This window comes from Schistocerca nitens, unplaced genomic scaffold (assembly GCF_023898315.1).
Source record: "Schistocerca nitens isolate TAMUIC-IGC-003100 unplaced genomic scaffold, iqSchNite1.1 HiC_scaffold_376, whole genome shotgun sequence".
NCBI classification, from domain to species: Eukaryota; Metazoa; Arthropoda; class Insecta; order Orthoptera; family Acrididae; genus Schistocerca; species Schistocerca nitens.
This window is the reverse complement of record NW_026045910.1, coordinates 5,450,490-5,473,492: the sequence shown is the minus strand read 5'-3', so window position 1 is coordinate 5,473,492 and position 23,003 is coordinate 5,450,490. Positions and strand designations below refer to the sequence as shown.

Sequence of the window (23,003 nt, the reverse complement as noted above, 5' to 3'; positions counted from 1 at the left end):
GATGCCTGCGTGCGTGTCACCTCTCAGAGTCGTATCTAGACGTATCAGGGTTCCAGTACCACTCAAACTGCACACGTTCCACGCCATTACAGAGCCTCCACCAGCTTGAACAGTCTCTTGGTGACATGCGATGTTGTCTCCATGCCCGTACAAAAAATGGTTCAAATGGCTCTGAGCACTATGGGACTCAACATCTTAGGTCATAAGTCCCCTAGAACTTAGAACTACTTAAACCTAACTAACCTAAGGACACCACACATACCCATGCCCGAGGCAGGATTCGAACCTGCGACCATAGCAGTCCCGCGGTTCCGGACTGCAGCGCCAGAACCGCTAGACCACCGCGGCCGGCCATGCCCGTACACGTCCATCCGCTCGATACAGCTGAAACGAGATTCGTCCGACCAGACAGCATGTTTCCAGTCATCAACAATCCAATGTCGGTGCTGACGGACACAGGCGAGGCGTAAAACTTTCTGTCGTGCATCAAGGGCAGACGAGTGGCACCGGAAAACCATATAGAAGATGTTTCGTTGAATGGTTCGCATGCTGACAGTTGTTGATGGCCCAGCACTGAAATCTGCAGAAATTTGCGGAAGGGTTTAACTTTTGTCACAATGAGCAATATCTTCAGTCGTCGTTGGTCCTGTTCTTGCAGGATCTTTTTCCGGACGCAGCGATGTCGGAGATTTGATGTTTTACCGGATTCCTGATATTTACGGTACACTCGCGAAATGATCGTATGGGAAAATACCCCCTTCATCGCTACCCCGGAGATGCTGGGTCCCGTCGCTCATGCGCCGCATATACCACCACGTTCACACTCACTTAAATCTTAATAACATGCCATTGTAGCAGCAGTAACCGATCTAACAACTGCGCCAGACACTTGTATTATACAGGCGTTGCCGACCGCAGCGGCGTATTCCACCAGTTTACAAATCTCTCTATTTGAATACGCATGCCTGTACCAGTTTCTTTGCCGCTTCAGTGTATAAATTCCTGCTTTTTGCGGCGGTTTCTGAGCATCTTGTCCAGTTTTAGTGATCTTATGTTTCCTGGGTGGATTTGTAGATTACCGCGATGTTCCGGTTTTTCAACATTTTTGCTATGCGGTCAGTAATGTCCTTAATGAAAGATAGGAAAACTTTCGATTTCATAGGTGGTTGAGTATCGTTATGATATCCGCGCCATGGTCTTAACGCTCTTTTTAACTCAGCGGACGAATATCCATTCTTGAGCAATGCGTCTGTGAGATGTTTTAATCTCATGTCAAGCAGTTCTGGTTCGCTGATATTCCTTGCTCTACCCGCCAACGTTTCCATGATCCTCGCATTTTTTGTGGTTGGTAGTTGGAATCCCGTGTGCCGTAAACTACACTACTGGCCATTAAAATTGCTACACCACGAAGATGACGTGCTACAGGCGCAAATTTAACCGACAGGAAGAAGACGCTGTGATATGCAAATGATTCGCATTTCAGAGCATTCACACAAGGTTGGCGCAGGTGGCGACACCTACAACGTGCTGACATGAGCAAAGTTTCCTACCGATTTCTCATACACCAACAGCAGTTGACAGTTAACCGGCGTTGCCTGGTGAAACGTTGTTGTGATGCCTCGCGTAAGGAGGAGAAATGTGTACGATCACGTTTCCGACTTTGATAAAGGTCGGATTGTAGCCTATCGCGATTGCGGTTTATCGTATCGCAACACTGCTGCTCGCGTTGGTCGAGATCCAATGACTGTTAGCAGAATATGGAATCGGTGGGGTCAGGAGGGTAATACGGAACGCCGTGCTGGATCAACGGCCTCATATCACTATTAGTCGAGATGACAGGCATCTTATCCGCATGGCTCTAACGCATCGTGCAGCTACATGTCGATCCCTGAGTCAACAGATGGGGACGTTTGCAAGACAACAACCATCAGCACGAATAGTTCGACGACGTTTGCAGCAGCATGGACTATCAGCTCGGAGACCATGGCTGCGGTTACCCTTGACACTGCATCACAGACAGGAGCGCCTGTGATGGTGTACTCAACGACAAACCTGGGTGCACGAATGGCAAAACGTCTCTTTTTTTCGGATTAATCCAGGTTCTGTTAACAGCATCATGATGGTCGCATCCGTGTTTGGCGACATCGTGGTGAACGCACATTGGAAGCGTGTATTCGTCATCGCCATACTGGCGTATCACCCAGCGTGATGGTACGGGGTGCCATTGGTTACACGTCTCGGTCTTGTTCGCATTGACGGTACTTTGAACAGTAGACGTTACATTTCAGATGTGTTACGACCTGTGGCTCTACCCTTCATTCGGTCCCTGCGAAACCCTACATTTCAGCAGGATAATGCACGATCGCATGTTGCAGGTCCTGTACGGGCCTTTCTGGATACAGAAATTGTTCGACTGCTGCCCTGGCCAGCACATTCTCCAGATCTCTCACCAATTGAAAACGTCTGGTCAATGGTGGCCGAGCAACTGGTCTGTCACAATACGCCAGTCACTACTTTTGATGAACTGTGGTATCGTGTTGAAGCTGCATGGGCAGCTGTACCTGAACACGCCATCCAAGCTCTGACTCAATGCCCAGGCGTATCAAATGGTTCAAATAGCTCTGAGCACTATGGGACTCAACATCTTAGGTCATAAGTCCTCTAAAACTTAGAACTACTTAAACCTAACTAACCTAAGGACACCACACACACCCATGCCCGAGGCAGGATTCGAACCTGCGACCGTAGCAGTCCCGCGGTTCCGGACTGCAGCGCCAGAACCGCTAGACCACCGCGGCCGGCCCAGGCGTATCAAGGCCGTTATTACGGCCAGAGTTCGTTGTTCTGGGTACTGATTTCTCAGGACCTATGTACCCAAATTGCGTGAAAATGTCTTGACATATCAGTTCTGTTATAATGTATTTGTCCAATGAATACCCGTTTATCATCTGCACTTCTTCTTGTTGTAGCAATTTTAATGGCCAGTAGTGTACCATCCTCTTTCTTGAGAACCAGCAGTTCAAGAAAATGTAATACTCTGCTTGCTTCCTCTTTGGTAAACTGAAAGTATCAGCCTTACCTTATACTGGAGCATTCGGATTAAGAAATCTTGAAGAGAGCGAGGAAAAGCGATTTGGTGGCAGGGGACTGTTTTTCCAGCGGCGGGAAGCACCTGCCCCGGCGCCGGCCGCCACCGGCTGGGTGCGCATGCGCGCCCGCTCCGCCTCGGACTGTGCTCCCTGAGCGGCGGCGGCGGCCTCCCTCAGTCGCAGCCATGGCCGTGCGGCGCGCGGTCGCTCCGCAGCGCATGCTGCTGCTGCTGCTGCTGCTGGCCGCCGCGGCGGGGGCCGTCGCCGCCCTGCCCGACGCCGCCACCTGGTCGGTGCGCCCCGTCGCCCAGCAGCAGGCCGACGCCTCGAGCGTGCCGCCTCCGCAGCCGCTGCTCAACCTGCCCACCACCTCCACAGATGGGCCGGCGGAGACGACCAGCGCCGTGTCCCTTCAGGACGCCAACCCCACGCCGGCCGAGGAGCAGCACGACGTCAAGCGCTATGCCGTCTCGACGGTGGAGTTCGAGCGAGTGCAGACTCCGTTCATCATTGGCCTGTGGATATTCAGCGCCAGTGTCGCTAAAATAGGTGAGTACTGAATTCACATTGCCTCTATTGCTTCTTTTCTAGCACTCGTCCAATTTTAAAGTTCGTCTTCTCTTTCACGCTAACGCACTAATACGCTGTACTGTTGTTATCCTCACATGTCACCAACGCCGTCCATTCAGAAGCTGAAAAATAACTCGATAGTTCAACATGGAAACACCAAATTCCTGACAATTCATGGAATATGATGCTATCATTTGAACGGTTATCGCTACATCCTTACGAATTACTGCGTTTTTCAAATAGTTGAGGCGCTTAAAATTACGAACTGTGGTGCGAAATCGACATTATAATAAGGACAGGCGAGGTTGAAACAGGTGCTGTCTTTCCTTTGTTTCTTATTTATTTACTTGTCCGTAACAACCCTCCTCGCCACACATGTTAAACCCGTAGTGCTGAGAAGAAACGTCTACCAGACAGCGACTGAATATCATATACGGCCGGTGTCATAATCCCAGTAAATTTACGGGGGTGTCCTAAGCGGTTGGGGAAGATAAACTTCTTTGGCAAGGGTTAGAGAAGATAAACTTCTTTGGCATGAATTGACAGGTACTTAACAGACTAGAAGGCTGAGACATTGGCCTGTCGAAATTAAAACAACTATATACACAGTTATTCACCAGATACAGCTGTGTTATGCCAGTCGCAACGTAGCACATCATTACAGCCTCAGCGCCGCTAGATGTCCTAAAGAGATTAACCATGTCCACGATTGACATCCGCTTCATGCTTACCGACAAATAATCTGTTGTGTCCTGAGCGAGTAATTATTTCCCCTCGTGACTTTGTGTTAAAGTATTGCAGAAACGGTCCCAAAATTTGTGGGTGGACGCATGAATCGTTACTAATCAGCGGTATGACGTTTCTGGCGGTGTGTCAATTGCTCTGGTTACCCCATATATCGAAATTTTTCAAGCATCCTAAAACATTAAGTTAGTTAAATTTGCTAGCTGGAGAGGTCGCGGTTGGGTATTCCTGAGGAATACCTCCGAATCGGCAGCAGCTGAAGAATTATACGTGGGGCGTCCTTTAAAGCCAACTGTTACGTCTTAGGAATAATATTTTTGCCGCGTTTTAAAATCAACCGGTTATATTATCGACGTGTTGTTCCTTAGTGGTGAATTTTTAATTGGGAAGCACAAGGAATTCATTTAAAACAGGTCACTCGACAACGAGTATTCTTTTGTCACGTTCCCATGCAGTCCAACGTCATCCAACTGTCACATCTGAATGTTCCACAAATCTGTTTTGGGCACAGTAATGCAACCACCCGCCACGAATATGATGTTCATTGTCAGACATTTCATAATTTTAGATGTGCACATAACAACTTCAACTTTTCCGAGTTGTCTCAACACGTTCTCCGCTAGCATTAATACTACTCAGGAAACAATATTTAATATGTACTAATTGTTTCGCGACATGGAAGCATGATAACCAAATATAATTTATGAGCAATAGGTTTGATTTTTTTTTAATTTTTTTTATTTTTATTTATTTATTTATTTATTTATTTTTTTGCTTCATATCGTATTATACTTCTGGCACACAAAATTCTTAAATCTGAAGATGTTGGCCTTCCAAATGAACATAGTTTCACTGATACATTGACTCATGTTCCAGAATTCTTATTACAACTGCAGATGCTTATGAAATACTCTTTGGAAACATTCTGAGCTTACTATTATCAAGAGGAGTATCCAGAGAAAAGACGCTATGTGCAGCCTCACTGTCTGCGGTTGTCCTAATAGTTTAGGTAACATTAACGGTGACGATACCATTGACGACGCTTTCATAACAGTCATCATGAAGCGAAAGGGTATTTGCAGATAGTATATTAATCGGCCTTCGGCTGGCTGCAAAATGTGAAGTAGGTTGAACAAGACGACGCTTTATGACGCAAAGCTATCGTGAAGGTCTTCAATTTTGTGAACAGCGTGGCTAGCAGCTTTCGTATACACACGAGTAACTATCACTCGTCTTTTGAAGCAGAATTTTATTTTGTTTGGCACGAAAAGCGCGCGATCCCATCAGTTGCAAGATTTTCCTTGTGTACTGAAAATTTAGAAAAAGCTAACAATGAGGCTGACGTCAGTAAAAATCTCGGAACACAGTGCTCCCGACCATTTAATGTACAGAAACGATTGTGTCTACCAGAAAGAACGGTCCAAGCGAATCCAAACTCGAAGAGTTATTACAGTGTAGCAGAAAGAAACGATTAAGACTACAGAGGGATAGTGTTCATGTAGGTCTAGCAGCGTCCTCTTACGTGTGGCCAGAAATCTCACATTTGCATTAAATTCAGTCACTGTAGCGCCATCAACAGAAGTGGAGATATGAAAGGAAACGCCAGTGGGTCTGTGCCTCGACGACGCCTCGTCACCCTCTCTTGAGTAAGTTGACAAGATATCCTCAATTTTAGTGGAGGGCCTGAGACACCATTGGCATTGTGTCATCGCGACGAACGATATAGAGATATTTCACTGGACGGAAAACTGCTGAATTAGGGACGCCGCAAAAACTAGATTAAATGTTTTAAACTATTTTCGAAGCCAGTCATAATAAATGCTACTATATTCGTCGTAATTCTGCCCAACACTCTTTCTTAATGGATTCTACAAATTTATTTCTATTTCAAAACTTTTCACGAACTAATTATGCTTCCTTCCATTATTATAAACACGGTTACATGCTGCTTTACGGTTAATTCATCTGTAGGAAGATCATTACCAAAAGGACATCAAAACATTAAGAGGGAATGAGTGAGAGCGCTGTTCGAAGTCAAGAAGCTAATCTTCAGCACTGAATATCTTCCGCAGTGTAACGATTGTATTGAACATTGTTACATTTAGTATAGCCTAGTATGTTAAGCGCAACACAAACATTTTATTCTATGTAGACTAGTGAACGCGTCAGAATTATTATCTGTTTTCTACGAATGCTTATCGCGGTCCTCACGGGTGTAGGTGTTCCCTGATTTGAAGCCAAGAGATGAAATTATAAGCGATGCTGCGGAAGAAAGGCTCACGATGATCACTAAGAGCAGTTTACGGTTATGTATCTCTTAATCAGGACAGAGCTTTCGTTTGCCACTTATGGATTTACTGCCTGGCAATAAAGTGGAGCACCCAAAAGACATGGTCAAATATCACCGTAAATTTATAGACGTACACATCATTAGTGGCTGTGTTGCAGTTCTCTGTGACAGGTAGAACGGCCACCAGAATGCTTTAGTGTTCATCGCGTTTCGTATTGTCACCAGGCGTTCTATGGTGTGCAAGGGGCGTGAAGAGCGTCAGGTGTCGAGTGATCACTGTGAGGGGCACGGAAATGCGTTTTCGGTACCTGACAAGAGTTTTAAAGAGGCCATAGTGTTGGTCTCCATTTGACTGGCTAGTCGAATTGTGTAATTTACAGATTTGTGGAACATTCAGATGTGACAGTTGGCTGACGTTGGACTGCATGGGAACGTGACAAAAGAATACTCGTTGTCGAGCTTCCGGTCGACCACTCGTGACCACCAAAAGAGAGGATCGGCGTAATGTGCAAGGAGCACGTCTTAATCCATTCGCATCTGCACCGACCGTCGGAGAGCAAGTAATAGACTCCGTGCAACATGCTTTATCATCTCGCACCATTGATTGGAGACTGGCAGCAGCTGGACAGGGAAATTACCGCCGTATACGTAGGCTGCCGGTAACACCTCAGCACAAGCGTCTGCGTCTAGAGGGCCTTTGAATGGCGTCCTATTGTGTTGAGCGATAGCTCGCGGTTCTGCAGTACCCATAATTTCCACCATCGACTGGAATAGCGCGACTTGGGGAGAGATCCTATTCGTTAAATGTAGTCCTTGGTATGGGGATGCATCAGGTACACTACTGCCCATTAAAATTGCTACACCAAGAAGAAATGCAGATGATAAACGGGTATTCATTGGACAAATATATTGTACTAGAACTGACATGTGATTACATTTTCACGCAATTTGGGTGCGTAAATCCTGAGAAATCAGTACCCAGAACAACCACCTCTGGCCGTAATAACGGCCTTGATATGCCTGAGCATTTAGTCGACCACAGCTTGGATGGCGTGTACAGGTACAGTTGCCCATGCAGCTTCAACACGATACCACAGTTCATCAAGAGTAGTGACTGGAGTATTCTGACGAGCCAGTTGCTCGGCCACCATTGACCAGACGTTTTCAGTTGGTGAGAGATCTGGAGAATGTGCTGGTCAGGGCAGCAGTCGAACATTTTCTGTATCCAGAAAGGCCCGTACAGGACTTGCGACATGCGGTCGTGCATTATCCTGCTGAAATGTAGGGTTTCGCAGGGATCGAATGAAAGGTAGAGCCACGAGTCATAACACATCTGAAATGTAACGTCCACTGTTCAAAGTGCCGTCAATGTGAACTAGAGGTGAGCGAGAAGTGTAACCAATGGCACCCCATACCATCACGCCAGGTGATACGCCAGTATGGGGATGACGAATACACACTTCCAATTTGCGTTCACGGCGATGTCGCCAAACACGGATGCGACCATCATGATGCTGTAAACAGAACCTGGATTCATCCGAAAAAAAAAGAGACGTTTTGCTATTCGTGCACCCACATTCGTCGATAAGTACACCATCGCAGGCGCTCCTGTCTGTGATGCAGCGTCAATGGCAACCGCAGCAATCTGATAGTCCATGCTACTGCAAACGTCGTCGAACTGTTCGTGCAGATGGTTGTTGTCTTGCAAACGTCTCCATCTGTTGGCTCAGGGGTCGAGACATGGCTGCACGATCCGTTACAGCCATGCGAATAAGATGCCTGTCATCTCGATTGCTAGTGATACGAGGCCGTTGGGATCTAATGATACGAAGCCGTTGGGATCCAGCACGGCGTTCCGTATTACCCGCCTTAACCCACCGATTCCATATTCTGGTAACAAGTCATTGGATCTCGACCAACGCGAGCAGCAATGTCGCGATACGATAAACCGCAATCGCGATAGGCTACAATCCGACCTTTATCAAAGTCGGAAACGTGATGGTACGCACTTCTCCTCCTTACACGAGGCATCACAACAACGTTTCACCAGGCAACGCCGGTTAACTGTCAACTGCTGTTTGTGTATGAGAAATCGGTTGGAAACGTTCCTTGTGTCAGCACGTTGTATGTGTCGCCACCGGCGCCAACCTTGTGTGAATGCTCTGAAAAGCTAATCATTTGCATATCACAGCATCTTCTTCCTGTCGGTTAAATTTCTCGTCTGTAGCACGTCATCTTCGTGGTGTAGCAATTTTAATGGCCAGTGGTGTATGAGTTCAGGTCCCAAATGGTAGTGAACTGTGAGTGGCGGAGCTCTGACGACACAATAGTAAGTCGAGGACTTCCTTCGTTCTCATTTTTTACCCAGTATATGACAAAATCGTGGTGCCATTTTTCAGTAGGGCAATGCTCGCTGACAGTGCACTCGTGTCTCTGTGAACTGTTTGCATAACTTTGAGGTACACCCGTGGCCTGCAAGATGCCCAAATCTGTCACCAGTGTAAGATTTTTGGGACCATCTCGGACTTCCGTTACGTCGCGGTGCCAGTATCCAGAAATTCAGGGACCAGTTACTACAGTTGTGGGCCAGCTTGCTCAGGAGAGGACACAACGGCTTTGTGACATTACTTCAAAACTGAATCAGTGAAGGCGTACAGGCCAGATGGGCTGCAATTTCATACTGTTAAGTGGGCTCGTATTGCCAGTTTTTGGTAAATTTGAATCGATATTGTTATCACTAGTGTAACATCCCATACCCTCTCAATCCGTGAATTTTTTAGTTCGTTTCCTCCTCCCCGTCAGGGTGCTTCAGTTTTTCCTCAAGCATTGTATCATTACATTCTTTGCTTGGCAGTCCATGCGTTTAGAGCAATTGTTTGCAGTCTGAAAATAAAGGTGTTGATGTGACCTTAGTTCATTTGCATGAAGTAAACAGGTTTTAAGATGTTTTGATCACAAGGAATGTTCTCGCATATACAGCAAGGACAACATTTAGGTACCCTGCAGATTGTGCTCTCATTGCAGAAACAGGTAATGTTTTGAACCTGTTTACGTGGCAGTATTGTGTACTACCACTAGGATTAAGCCTGAGGGCTGCATAACAGTACTGTTTTAACGAAAAACAGCTGCAAACGACAACGTTGGAATGTCAAGGTCATGTAAGACACCTTGCCATTCGTATTTTCGAAAACCGAAAGAAGCTGATACTATCGTCATTAACTGGAAATTGTACTTGTGGAATACAGAGTCTGTTAATATTGTTAACTTTTGAGAACCACTACATCAATTCAAAAAGTCAAGGTCGTCCCATACTCAGGGAATGAGTTTAGAAGAACAGATGCAGTAATCCTGCACCGGCGCTTATAGCTAGGTCCTAGTGGATATGGTTTCAATTGCCTTCCTCCAACTTGCTTTGGTGTGTAAGGTCTGTATCAATGTCGTGTGGAGGAGTGTGACGATCACTTGTACAGAGTAGTGTTGGGTTTGCTGTGGGTGAACGGAAAGGGGTTTGCTGTGGGTGAACGGAAAGGAGAGGATGAAACCCCCTGCCAAAACATAGCCTGTTCCTCTCGAATAGCACCAAGGGTGTCGTTGAGCCATCCCCATCCGACAGACGGATCACCATCAACAGTGTCACATGTCCTCACTCCATGAGACACTGCGGAGAGGTTTGGAATTTAAACCAGGACAATGGCGCAAAGACTGGTGATTAGGAAATTTACGCCACCATATTTTTCTCCCCTGCCGACCGAATACTGGCAGTGAAAATTTCATTCACCACCAGGGTTCGAACCGGTTTAGCTACGAGTCGAGCGCCACCGCACAAGCTAGCGTAAGCGACCCCGGGGACAATTACTCTGATGGAATGTCTATCACGATTTTTATACATATTTGGTGTAGCAACTTGGCTAGAAAACGTGAAAATTGAGAATTCTCGGGGGAATTGAATTTACCAGAAAAATCATGTAAATCTCAGGGAATTCCCAAAGATTCAGGAAATACTGAGAGACTGTAGCGAGAGTTGAACTGTTCGTAGACGGGAAATAAGTGCTGGTTCATTTTGTTACAAGTCATTCCGAGATTCTGCTTCGGAAACAATCTGTTGTGGAGTCGAGTAAAGAAAGATGAAGAAATGCGTTGAATTGTTATAATGCTTGTTGCTCTACCGCAAGAATGTCTGGCGCTCTCGAGAACCTCCGTTAGTGTCCTTGGACTTCCAGGCTCCAGGCCTGTTTCCCATTGCGTGACTGTCAACGCAACGGAGCGTAGCATGCACGTCATCCTTTGTATTCACATAACTGTGAATTTGTCAATCGCACTAACCCAGAGATCGTCTTTTTAATTAAAAAAATATATATAAATACTGATCCGTATTTGAAAAAGAATGCTTTCTAGACAGTACTGAATACTTTGGCTTCAATTCTTTTTTACTAATTTCAATGCAAAGCAGTGTCATGCTTCACGTGGAACTGACCAAGAGTATGAGGATGTGTCTTTCTGCAAAAGTCTATTGATATTACATTCCTCTGACAACAGTTTGCAGCGTTACGTGTATATACTTGAGGTTATCGTGCAGTGACACAGAGTGGTACGGAATGGTAAAAGACGACGGTAACGATAGAATTTCCAGAGGCGGCAGAGCTCACAACTTACAGAATTGTTGATAGAACTGTAAATCCTAGTTGGGCTTGTAACAATCACCAAGAAGTGACCTGGGAACTCAAAATCCTTCATTTGCGACTGTGAGTACTGTGAAGTAAAACTTGGCCTAGCATACAATAAATTGGTTCAGAGAAAAGTGAGATTTGAATCTGGTGAAATCTGGAAATCTCAGGAAAGCATTTGATGAAACAAGATCACTACCCTGTCATCACTAGAAGCACTATCTAACAGGAGAGGAACTTTGACTCTTTATGCAGCCACAAAGTAGAATGATATACCAAAGTAGACATTATGCAGAAATCTCAAGAGACGGACAAGAAGTTCTGTTAAGAACCTATTATCAATGCAAAGCCAAAGAAAAAATACTGAACAATCAAGCAGTTTAATACGACGTGAAAGAGGATTGATTCGTCAATAACTTAGTGGAAGGCATTGAAGAATAACCACGTGGATATGATGGAATTTACGTAGCTTCTGCAGAAATGTGTGCAAGGAAATGGAGTTTCGTAAAATTTTCATCTAAAACGTACAGAACTTTATGTTGAGCGGATATTAAGCTGTCACTAAAAGGTTACTATAACCGCGAAATCTGCAGGAACATTTAAATTTTTTCTTCATCTCGCTCATTTACATTACAGTTATAATACTGAGCAGGAAGATACGAGGAAGTGTTTGTCTTATGTATAAACTGGAAGACATGAGGGAATGATTTTCCTTTTACTATTCACAGTGTACAGTAATCGGGGAATATTGAGTTAATATCAGTATAAAGTAGCATAAAATTCATTTTCAAAAGTCTGTCCTTGTACGTCATGCTGTTAATAATTCTGCATCTTATTATCTTTTAATAATTTTTCATTACTAAAGGACTAATGATGATATCAGGGAGACTCAGGAACTACACTACTGGCCATTAAAATTGCTACACGAAGGAGAAATGCAGATGATAAACAGGTATTCATTGGACAAATATATTACACTAGAACTGACATGTGATAACATTTTGACGCAATTCTGTTGCATAGATCCTGAGAAATCAGTACCCAGAACAACCACCTCTGGCCGTAATAACGGCCTTGATATGCCTGAGCATTGAGTCAAACACAGCTTGGATGGCGTGTACAGGTACAGTTGCCCATTCAGCTTCAACACGATACCACAGTTCATCAAGAGTAGTGACTGGAGTATTCTGACGAGCCAGTTGCTCGGCCACCATTGACCAGACGTTTTCAGTTGGTGAGAGATCTGGAGAATGTGCTGGTCAGGGCAGCAGTCGAACATTTTCTGCATCTAGAAAGGCTCGTACAGGACCTGCAACATTAGGTATTGCATTATCCTGCTGAAATGTAGGGTTTCGCAGGGATCGAATGAAGAGTAGAGCCACGGGTCGTAACACATCAGAAATGTAACTTCCACTGTTGAAAGTGCCGTCAATGCGGACAAGAGGTGACTCATACCATCCCTCCGAGTGATACGCCAGTATGGCGATGACGAATATACGCTTCCAATGTGCGTTCACCGCGATGTCGCCCAACACGGATGCGACCATCATGATGCTGTAAACAGAACCTGGATTCATCCGAAAAACTGACGTTTTGCCATTCGTGCACCCAAGTTCGTCGTTGAGTACACCATCGCAGACGCTCCTGTCTGTGATGCAGCGTCAAGGGTAACCGTAGCCATGATCTCCGAGCTGATAGTCCATACTGCTGCAAACGTCGTCGAACTGTTCGTGCAGATGGTTGTTGTCTTGCAAACGTTCCCATCTGTTGACTCAGGGATCGAGACGTGGCTGCACGATCCGTTACAGCCATGCGGATATGATGCCTGTCATCTCGACTGCTAGTGATACGAGGCCGTTGGGATACAGCACGGCGTTCCGTATTACACTCCTGAACCCACCTATTCCATATTCTCCTAACAGTCATTGGATCTCGACCAACGCGAGCAGCAATGTCGCGATACGATAAACCGCAATCGCGATAGGCTACAATCCGTCCTTTATCTAAGTCGGAAACGTGATGGTACGCATTTCTCCTCCTTACAAGAGGCATCACAACAACGTTTCAGCAGGCAACGCCGGTCAAGTGCTGTTTGTGTATGAGAAATCGGTTGGAAACTACCCTCATGTCAGCAAGTTGTAGGTGTCGCCACCGGCGCCAGCCTTTTGTGAATGCTCTGAAAAGCTAGTCATTTGCATATCACAGCATCTTCTTCCTGTCAGTAAAATTTCACGTCTGTAGCACGTCATCTTCGTGGTGTAGCAGTTTTAATGGCCAGTAGTGTACTATATTCAAAAAACTATAGTGAATACTCTCGCAGAATTAATAAAATATCATCAGCTTTTTGTGAAAGTGTGAATTATCGAATACGCACTTAACCACTGCTGCCGGAGAACTGCGTATCTTGTACTCCTCTAACTTAAAATGCAACAACGAAATATTCAATTGTTTGTTGTCTTCTTTCGTAGTATGCGAACGAGAATTTATGTTTCTATAAATTAGCAAAATATTAAAATGTTAATTGATGAACATAAGGAAAACTAGTACAGTTTAGGATCGCACTTTCCCCTCTTCATCTCACCAAGGCGCAAGTTTCATCCTGTATGCAAGCCATTCCAGCAACAAAGTGCGTTGAAATTGGACAAGAACTTAGCTATTACTGCCATTTGTGGCATAAGTGGTGATTCTGTAACCAAAATAGGGAATTATGGAGAAGCCAGTCCCATATGTTGTCGTTCTACACCTACACACACATTCTGAATGGCAGAGGGTACTTAGAATTGTACCAGGTGACAGGATTTCTTCCCCTTCCAGACGCGCTGGGAGAGCATGAAAAAGACTGCTTCAGTACTTCTGTCGCGCTGCAATTAGTCTATTCTTCTTCTCACAATTCTTATGCGAGCAATACATGGGAGATTGTAGTATATTTTTAGAGTCACCAGTTAAGGCCGGTACTTGAAACTTTGTAAGTAGTGTTGCTCGGGATAGTAGTTTGTGCCTCTCTTTAAGCGTCTGCTAATTCTGGTGTTTCGGAATTTGTGTGGCAATCTCCCGTGGGTCAAACAAACTGATGACTACTCGTTCTGCTCTTCTTTGTATAAATTGAACATTATCTGTTAGACATAGCCGGCCACGGTGGCCGAGCGGTTCTAGGCGCTTCAGTCCCGAACCGCGTGACTGCTACGGTCGCAGGTTCGAATCCTGCCTCGGGCATGGATGTGTGTGACGTCCTTAGGTTAGTTAGGTTTAAGTAGTTCTAAGTTCTAGGGGACTTATGACCTCAGAAGTTAAGTCCCATAGTGCTCAGAGCCATTTGAACCATTTTTTTGTTAGACATATTTAGTGTGGGAGGCACAACCGTTTTATGAATAGGCTCCTTCGTAGAGTAACAGCATTTTCGAAATATCCTGCCTGCCAACCTCCTTCACCTACGACTGTGCGTATGTGAATATTGCATTTCATATACACACCAGTCCTTACACCAATGTACATGTATGAATTAATTGACTCCATTTGCGACTTACTGATGTTGTAGTCATTGGGTACTACTTTTCTGCGCTTTTCAAAGTACACAATTTTACATTTTGTACATTTACAGTTAGCAACCAATTTTTGCACCATTTTGAACTTTTATCCAGAACTGTATGGACATTCGTGCTTTTCAGATACACACATCAACAATGATTTTGCATCATCCCTTTATTTCCTATTTCATGGCACAGAGAACAAAACTTGGCTCTGAGCCATGCGTATACTGGCTGTAACGGGTGTTATAAGTACAGATCAGTAGAGACTTACTGTCTTGCGTCAGTGCACCCGCACTTCAACACCTCACCTGCTGCCCGAAGAAAAATAAGCATTAATGACTTGCTCTTGTCGCATGTTCTTGGAGTTACTGTTGTTGTTGTTGTTGTAGTCTTCAGTCCATAGACTGGTTTGATGCAGCTCTCCATGCCACTCTATCCTGTGCAAGCTTCTTCATCTCCCAGTACCTACTGCAACCTACATGCTTCTGAATTTGTTTAGTGTATTGATCTCTTGGTCTCCCTCTACGATTCTTACTCTCCAATGCTAAATTGGTGATACCTTGATGCCTCAGAATATGCCTTACCAACCGATCCCTTCTTCTAGTCAAGTTGTGCCACAAATTTCTCTTTTCTGCAGTTCTATTCAATACCTCCTCATTAGTTATGTGATCTAACCATCTAATCTTCAGCATTCTTCTATGCACCACATTTCGAAAGCTTCTATTCTCTTCTTGTCCAAACTATTTATCGTCCATGTTTCACTTCCATACATGGCTACACTCCATACAAATACTTTCAGAAACAACTTCCTGACACTTAAATCTATACTCGATGTTAACAAATTTCTCTTCTTCAGAAACTCTTTCCTTGCCATTGCTAGTTTACATTTTATATCATCTCTACTTCGACCATCATCAGTTATTTTGCTCCCCAAATAGCAAAACTCCTTTACTACTTTAAGTGTCTCATTTCCTAATCTAACTCCCTCAGCATCACCCGACTTAATTCGACGATCCTCGTTTTGCTTTTGTTGATGTTGATCTTATATCCTCCTTTCAAGACACTGTCCATTCCGTTCAACTGCTCTTCCAAGTCCTTTGCTGTCTCTGACAGAATTACAATGTCATCGGCGAACCTCAATGTTTTCATTTCTTCTCCATGGGCTTTAATACCTACTCCGAACCTTTCTTTTGTTTCCTTACTGCTTGCTCAATATACAGATTGAATAGCATCGGGGAGAGGCTACATCCCTGTCTCACTCCCTTCCCAACCACTGCTTCCCTTTCATGCCTCTCGACTCTTATAACTGCCATCTGGTTTCTGTACAAATTGTAAATAGCCTTTCGCTCCCTGTATTTTACCCCTGCCACCTTCAGAATTTGAAAGAGAGTATTCCAATCAACATTGTCAAAAGCTTTCTCTAAGTCTACAAATGCTAGAAACGTAGGTTTGCCTTTCCTTAATCTATTTTCTAAGATAAGTCGTAAGGTCAGTATTGCCTCAAGTGTTCCAACATTTCTACGGAATCCAAACTGATCTTCCCCGAAGTGGGTTTCCATCAGTTTTTCCATTCGTCTGTAAAGAATTCGCGTTAGTATTTTGCAGCCGTGGCTTATTAAACTGATAGTTCGGTAATTTTCACATCTGTCAACACCTGCTTTCTTTGGGATTGGAATTATTATATTTTTCTAGAAGTCTGAGGGTATTTCGCCTGTCTCATACATCTTGCTCACCAAATGGTAGTGGTTTGTTATGCTTGGCTCTCCCAAGGCTGTCAGTAGTTCTAATGGAATGTTGTCTACTCCCGGGGCCTTGTTTCGACTTAGGTCTACCAACCTAAAAAATATGACTTGTAATGGCTATAATTATTAGTCTGCAAATTACGTAAATACTGATGCAATGTTGTTTGTAATGTTGTTCACTGCATCGTCCTCAGTCACCAATAGAAAAAACACCATTTATACCCCTTACACCCAGTTTATTCTTTTACAATACGTCCGCATCACCAATTCACAAAAATTAAAGTTTGTGTAACGACAAAATCGTGTGTGGCCCATGGAGGCCTGTTTCACAGCACTCCCGAGCAACGTGAATACGTGGTGGGAAGTCCCCCTGCTCAGATGCAGACTTCAGTCCTTCGTGGCACACCATCGGGTCAGACCAGGACAGCCATGGTCCTAATGTCACAACCTTCAATGGCGAGTCGCGCACAGTGCGTGGTCGTCAACGACGTCGCACAGCGCGTGGTCGTCAACGGCGTCCAAAAACGCCTCGTTTCAATCGATGCCACACATGTTCAATTGGGTCCAAGTCCGGGGAACAGACACGACACTCCATTTTGGTGAGCCTAGCACGTTGAAGGAACGTGTTCACGAGAAATGTCACCAAAATTTGGGCGGCACGGTCAAACCATTGGTTGCAGAATGTCGTCCTTGTTGCACATGTTGGACACAGTGTTGAAGGAGTTCGGTATTACCGGGTTATCTCCAAACAAGTTGTCAGTTATCATCAGGGTACACACAGATACCAATATCGTCCATAAACAACACCTGACCCAATCCTAGAGTATCCATTTTGCACGATTTCTTTCCCACCTGTAACAGAGTCCATGGTGTACGAGGTGGTGCTCGCCATGGTTGTCGGAAATGGAGATTAGCATCGTGCAATCGTCCCCTAGTAGTCTGATGTGATACATGACGTCCTATAGCCTCTTCGAACGCCGATTTCAGTTCTGGAGCACACAGTTACGGTTTCTTTAATTCAGAGGTCGTAGGTATTGATAATCCTGTGCACCGGTCGAACTTGGACAAGCTGCATGGTGTAAGTCCTAAAGTCTACCTCTCAATTGGAACCGGTTCCATGTCTGCACAATATCACTTTAACTCAGGTGCACATGTCGAGCAACTTCGCTGGTTCACAAACCTTCTGCACTTAACGTGACGATGCGGACCCGATCAGTGATCACGACTGTCCTTCGTGGCACGATGGATTTTCACTCTACTGTTTCGCATATGTCTCTAATGCGTTTATTTTCAACTGAAATGCTGCAGCCCATTCGAGTGCGACGTTCTATCGGTAGGCAGCGCTCATGGTAACTGTGTGTATGTTTACAAACCGTCAAGGGTTACGTTCCGATCAGTACAGGAACAGTCACACCAAACTGTTGTTGATGTGTGTAGCACTGCATAGAGAGCTGCATCATCTGTAGAATGTCTGAGGTTCCTAATGATTTTTCCTACAAGTCATTAATACACCATGCGAACAGCTCTGGCCTCAGTATACTTCCCTGCTGCAAGCCAGAAGTAACGTCTACTTCAGTAGATGACTCTCCATCTCAATAACCTGCTGCGTCCTCCCTATCACAGAATTCTCAGACCAGTCGCAAATATCGTTTAGTATCCCTTGCGATCGTAACACTATCGTTATTGTTATATCGTCTCGGATGCTTTCCGCAAGTCAAGAAATACTATCTACATCTACCTGATTGCCTTGATCCACAACTTCAAATGTCTTCTGAAGAAAGTGCAGATTGGGTGTCTCATGATCGTGTTTTCCGGAGTCCATGGTGTTTGGTATGGAGGAGGTCATTCATTTCGAGGTACATCATTATGTTTTTGGGCTCAGAATATGTTCTAGGATTCTGCAACAGATGGACTTCAGTGAGATATTACAGTAGTTTTGCAGATCACTTCTGTTACCCACCTTATAGACACGTGTGCCCAATGCTATTTTTTCAATTATAGTTTTTAGCTCAATGGACCTGCAGCATCTTGTGGTTAAAATGTGACCTAACTCATCTGCAAATACCGCTTAGAATCTGACAGGCCCTGGTGCTTCGTTTAATTTCTGCGACATGAACTGAACTGTTTCTTAACGCCACTGTCAGTAATATCTGTCACTCATCTTTGGATTGTTACGAGAAGTAACATGGGTCAGTAAATGTATATCTTCCTCAGATAAGGGAATATTTGAAAACGAAGTTTAGCATTTCTGCTTTTATGCAATTTCAGTATGTTGCTGATGTATAACTAGCAACTCTTTTGTTTCATGAAGAGATTTATTACAAATCTGTCACAGTTCCAAGTAACGTAGGTCAGTAAATCTATATCTTCGTCAGGTAAGGGAACATTTGGAAACGGAGTTATTTCTGCTTTTATACAATTTCAGCATGTTGTTGATGTAGAACCAGCAACTCGTTTGTTTCATGAAGAGTTTATTACAAATCTGTCACACTTCCAGCACATATATTTTGGTGTCTAGTTTGGAACTGATGGTTCAGTCTCAAGCCAAACCTTATGAAGCTGCAACGGAAGTGCCTAATCGAAGTGACAACCATCTAAAGTTGGCGGTACATAGCCACTTTCAGTGCAGCCTCAGAAGGTCTGGCTTGAGAATGAATCAGTCGGTTCGAAACTAATCGCAAGATATATGTCGTCCAACTGTGACAGATTTGTAATATACTAATCATTTCTCCCTTTCCTTTGCTGCCATCAGTTTCAATTTCTGTATCATCTATGTGTATCTGGACACTGACTTTACTGTCAGTGACAGCCTTCACCTGTTACCAGAATTTCTTTGGGTTTTATGAGCGATCATTCTATAAGTTTCTACTACATTACTCACTGAAGGCATAACGTATTACGTTATTGATTGTAGCAGTGATTATCAGTAATGAAATTAACCTTTTAATACCTGAATGAATTCCTATTTGAAAGAAAAAATCAAATATGATATTTTGTAACCAGTAAAGAAGTGTTATAGAGTACATGAGGTCAACAATAAGGTATGTTGCACGCGACAAGTGTAACTGGATACGTCGCATATTTGCGACAACAGCAATCTGACAAATTAAACACTGACAACGCTTCATTTACATTACAAAAAGGTTTTTATTTTGACATTCTGAAGATACATTGATAAGATTACTTGCTTAAATAAATTGCTAATTTTAAATAATTGTATATAATAAAATTAACAGCCTTATACGTGAAATTCTCGGAAACAGTTTATCCTCAGGTTTAGACACGTTTAGTACACATGAGTACTGTCTGGCCTTTAGTATTTGGTCTTGTACACCTTTGCCTTCTGTCTGTAACCTGAAGGCAATGGCATACTGCACCAGTTCGAGCAGACTTAACCACAACTGGTTTTGTTGATCCTTGATGCATCCTGCATACTATTTCTGCCTTTACACTGGCTCTTTTCTACTTTCTGTATCTTTTCCCTGCCTGCAGAGTGGCTTTGCTACTCTGAATTTGAATTATATTAGATCATTTTGTTCATTATGGGGAATTTCGAAACTGTCACAGTCTCTCTCTGCAGGTGGTAAGCGGGATTTCAACTGAAGTATTCTGTTGCCAAAGATCATCGCCAATATTTGCTTCCACGTCACGTGATTTCATCTCAAAGGTACTCAAACGTGTAACGGTGCGTATTTTACACAAACAGTGTTATTGAATTCTGTTGGGCGCGCAACTAGTTTATTAAATCAAGAAGTGATTTACGTCGCATCGCATACACGAAAAAAATAAAAAAAAAAATCAATAAAAAATTTAAAAAAATCACGCCGGGTGATACGCCAGTATGGCGATGACGAATACACGCTTCCAATGTGCGTTCACCGCGATGTCGCCAAACACGGATGCGACCATCGTGATGCTGTAAACAGAACCTGGATTCATCCGAAAAAATGTCGTTTTGGCATTCGTGCACCCAGGTTCGTCGTTGAGTACACCATCGCAGGCGCTCCTGTCTGTGAGGCACCGTCAAGGGTCACCGCAGCCATAGTCTCCGAGCTGATAGTCCATGCTGCTGCAAACGTCGTCGAACTGTTCGTGCAGATGGTTGTTGTCTTGCAAACGTCCCCATCTGTTGACTCAGGGATCGAGATGTGGCTGCACGATGCATGCGGATAAGATGCCTGTTATCTGGACTGCTAGTAATACGAGGCCGTTGGGATCCAGCACGGCGTTCCGTATTACCCTCCTGAACCCACCGATTCCATATTATGCTAACAGTCATTGGATCTCGAACAACGCGAGCAGCAGTGTCGCGATACGACAAACCGCAATCGCGATAGGCTACAATCCGACCTTTATCAAAGTCGGAAACGTGATGGTACGTATTTCTCCTCTTTACACGAGGCATCACGACAACGTTTCAACAGACAACGCCACTCAAGTGCTGTTTGTGTATGAGATGTCGGTTGGAAACTTTCCTCATGTCGGCACGTTGTAGGTCTCGCCACCGGCGCCAACCTTGTGTGAATGCTCTGAAAAGCTAATCATTTGCATATCACAGCATCTTTTTCCTGTCGGTTAAAGTTCGCGTCTGTAGCACGTCACCTTCGTGGTGTAGCAATTTTAATGGCCAGTAGTGTAGAACAGTCGCTTTCGTATGATGAGAATTCGCTACGCACGATATTAAGGAATGAAAAGCGTCTCGGCTCGTGAGTCAGGATGTGAAGACTGGACGCCACGCGCTCGCCGTTGAGAGCGTTCCTTGTAATCGGGCAGATAAGCGCAGCGGGCAGAGCAGGTTGCGGACTGCTGGCTGGCTCCCCGGCGCGCTGCCGGAGTCGATAGCGGGGAGCGTGTGGCGGTGCAGCCGTTAGGCGCGCCGCAGTGGGCAAGGGCAGGGCCGCGCCGCGCTCCGCTACACGTGGCACGTCCCGCCGCTTCCGTCTCGCGCACCAGCCGGCGCCGCGTGCCACTCCTTTTTCAGGCTCTCTGACAGTCGCCACCGCTGCATTTCTCGCAGCTCCTCAGTCCTGCCTCGTTTCTCTTTCCGTGACGCCACCAACGTCAGAGGCGGCTAATTCATGGATTACATGCTACTGGGTCAGCAACCGCACTGTTTTTAGGTGGGAAATACCGGATGGTTATAATTAAACGTAACGTGTTCCGAGTGCTGCAGTGCGGGCTGTATGCGTGGCAAGCTGCTGAAATATGGTAGGTGTGTTCATTAATCGGTGCGCTTGCGGAGTATACTCCACTCATCAAAAGCAGGTGAAAATATGGTGCTGTAAGCAGTCAGAATGTGAAATGTTTCCTGTTTCGACGTCAGTATGCTGTTTGTCACTTGGCGACGCGTGTTGATTTATATTGTGAGGTTCAAATGGTTCAAATGGCTCTGAGCACTATGGGACTTAACTTCTGAGGTCATCAGTCCCCTAGAACTTAGAACTACTTAAACCTAACTAACCTAAGGACATTACACACATCCATGCCCGAGGCATGATTCTAACCTGCGACCGTAGCGGTTGCGCGGTTCCAGACTGTAGCGCCTAGAACCGCTCGGCCACTCCGGCCGGCTGTTGTGAGGTGACTGTTGGTCTAAATGCTTCAGAAGGTTGAAGCTTTTCTATATAAAACGAAGTAGACCGCTAGAGACAGCTCTGAAAAAGGGGCTGGGTTGCAAAAGATGGAGTAATTTTGATTTTGAGGTCTGTTGTATGTATTACCCGTCTCATTAGAAATCCAAGTTTTAGACCTTCTCCTTCTTGTGCATTGTCCGGCATCTTGAAATGCCGCTAAGAAATATCACTTTTTCAGTTTGTCCTCAATAACCAGCTTCCAGCGCATTTTAGGCAAAAATATGCCATATTATCAATTTTAAAGAGCGTAAACTGTCGTGCAAGTTTCATACATCCTATGCTGGAATATTCATACTAGCTACTCAGATACGAAGCTGCGAAAATGTGTGAAAATATCTAGCAATCACGAAAGTTAGATATGTCAGTGGTTTCTCATGAACTAGGTATATGTAGATATTGCATACATAATGGCTTAAAGATGATGTTACGTTCAGGAATACTATTTTTTACAGAGGGTGGCATTACCAGTTTCAAGGCCACTTTCATTCTTAATTGCTAAAGCAACATTTTTTGGCGTGTTTAGTGAATAACTGCAAATATTTTGTATGAATGCTGAAGGGAACTGAACCAAATCAAAAACGGTTCAAATGGCTCTGAGCACTATGGGACTTAACTTTTGAGATCATCAGTCCCCTAGAACTTAGAACTACTTTAAACCTAACTAACCTAAGGACATCACACACATCCATGCCCGAGGCAGGATTCGAACCTGCGACCGGAGCGGTCACGCGGTTCCAGACTGAA

The 23,003-nt window shown here is 44.6% G+C and overlaps 1 protein-coding gene across 1 annotated transcript in view; it reads left to right on the top strand.

Moving 5' to 3' along the window:
- The first annotated feature begins 3,274 nt into the window (after positions 1–3,274).
- Positions 3,275–23,003, top strand: part of LOC126229635 (sodium/hydrogen exchanger 3-like) — a 702,719-nt gene continuing 682,990 nt past the window's right edge. Inside the window, exon 1 of the mRNA XM_049942376.1 lies at positions 3,275–3,638. Within this exon, the coding sequence (XP_049798333.1) occupies positions 3,275–3,638 (364 nt within the window). The remainder of the gene's footprint in view (positions 3,639–23,003) is intronic.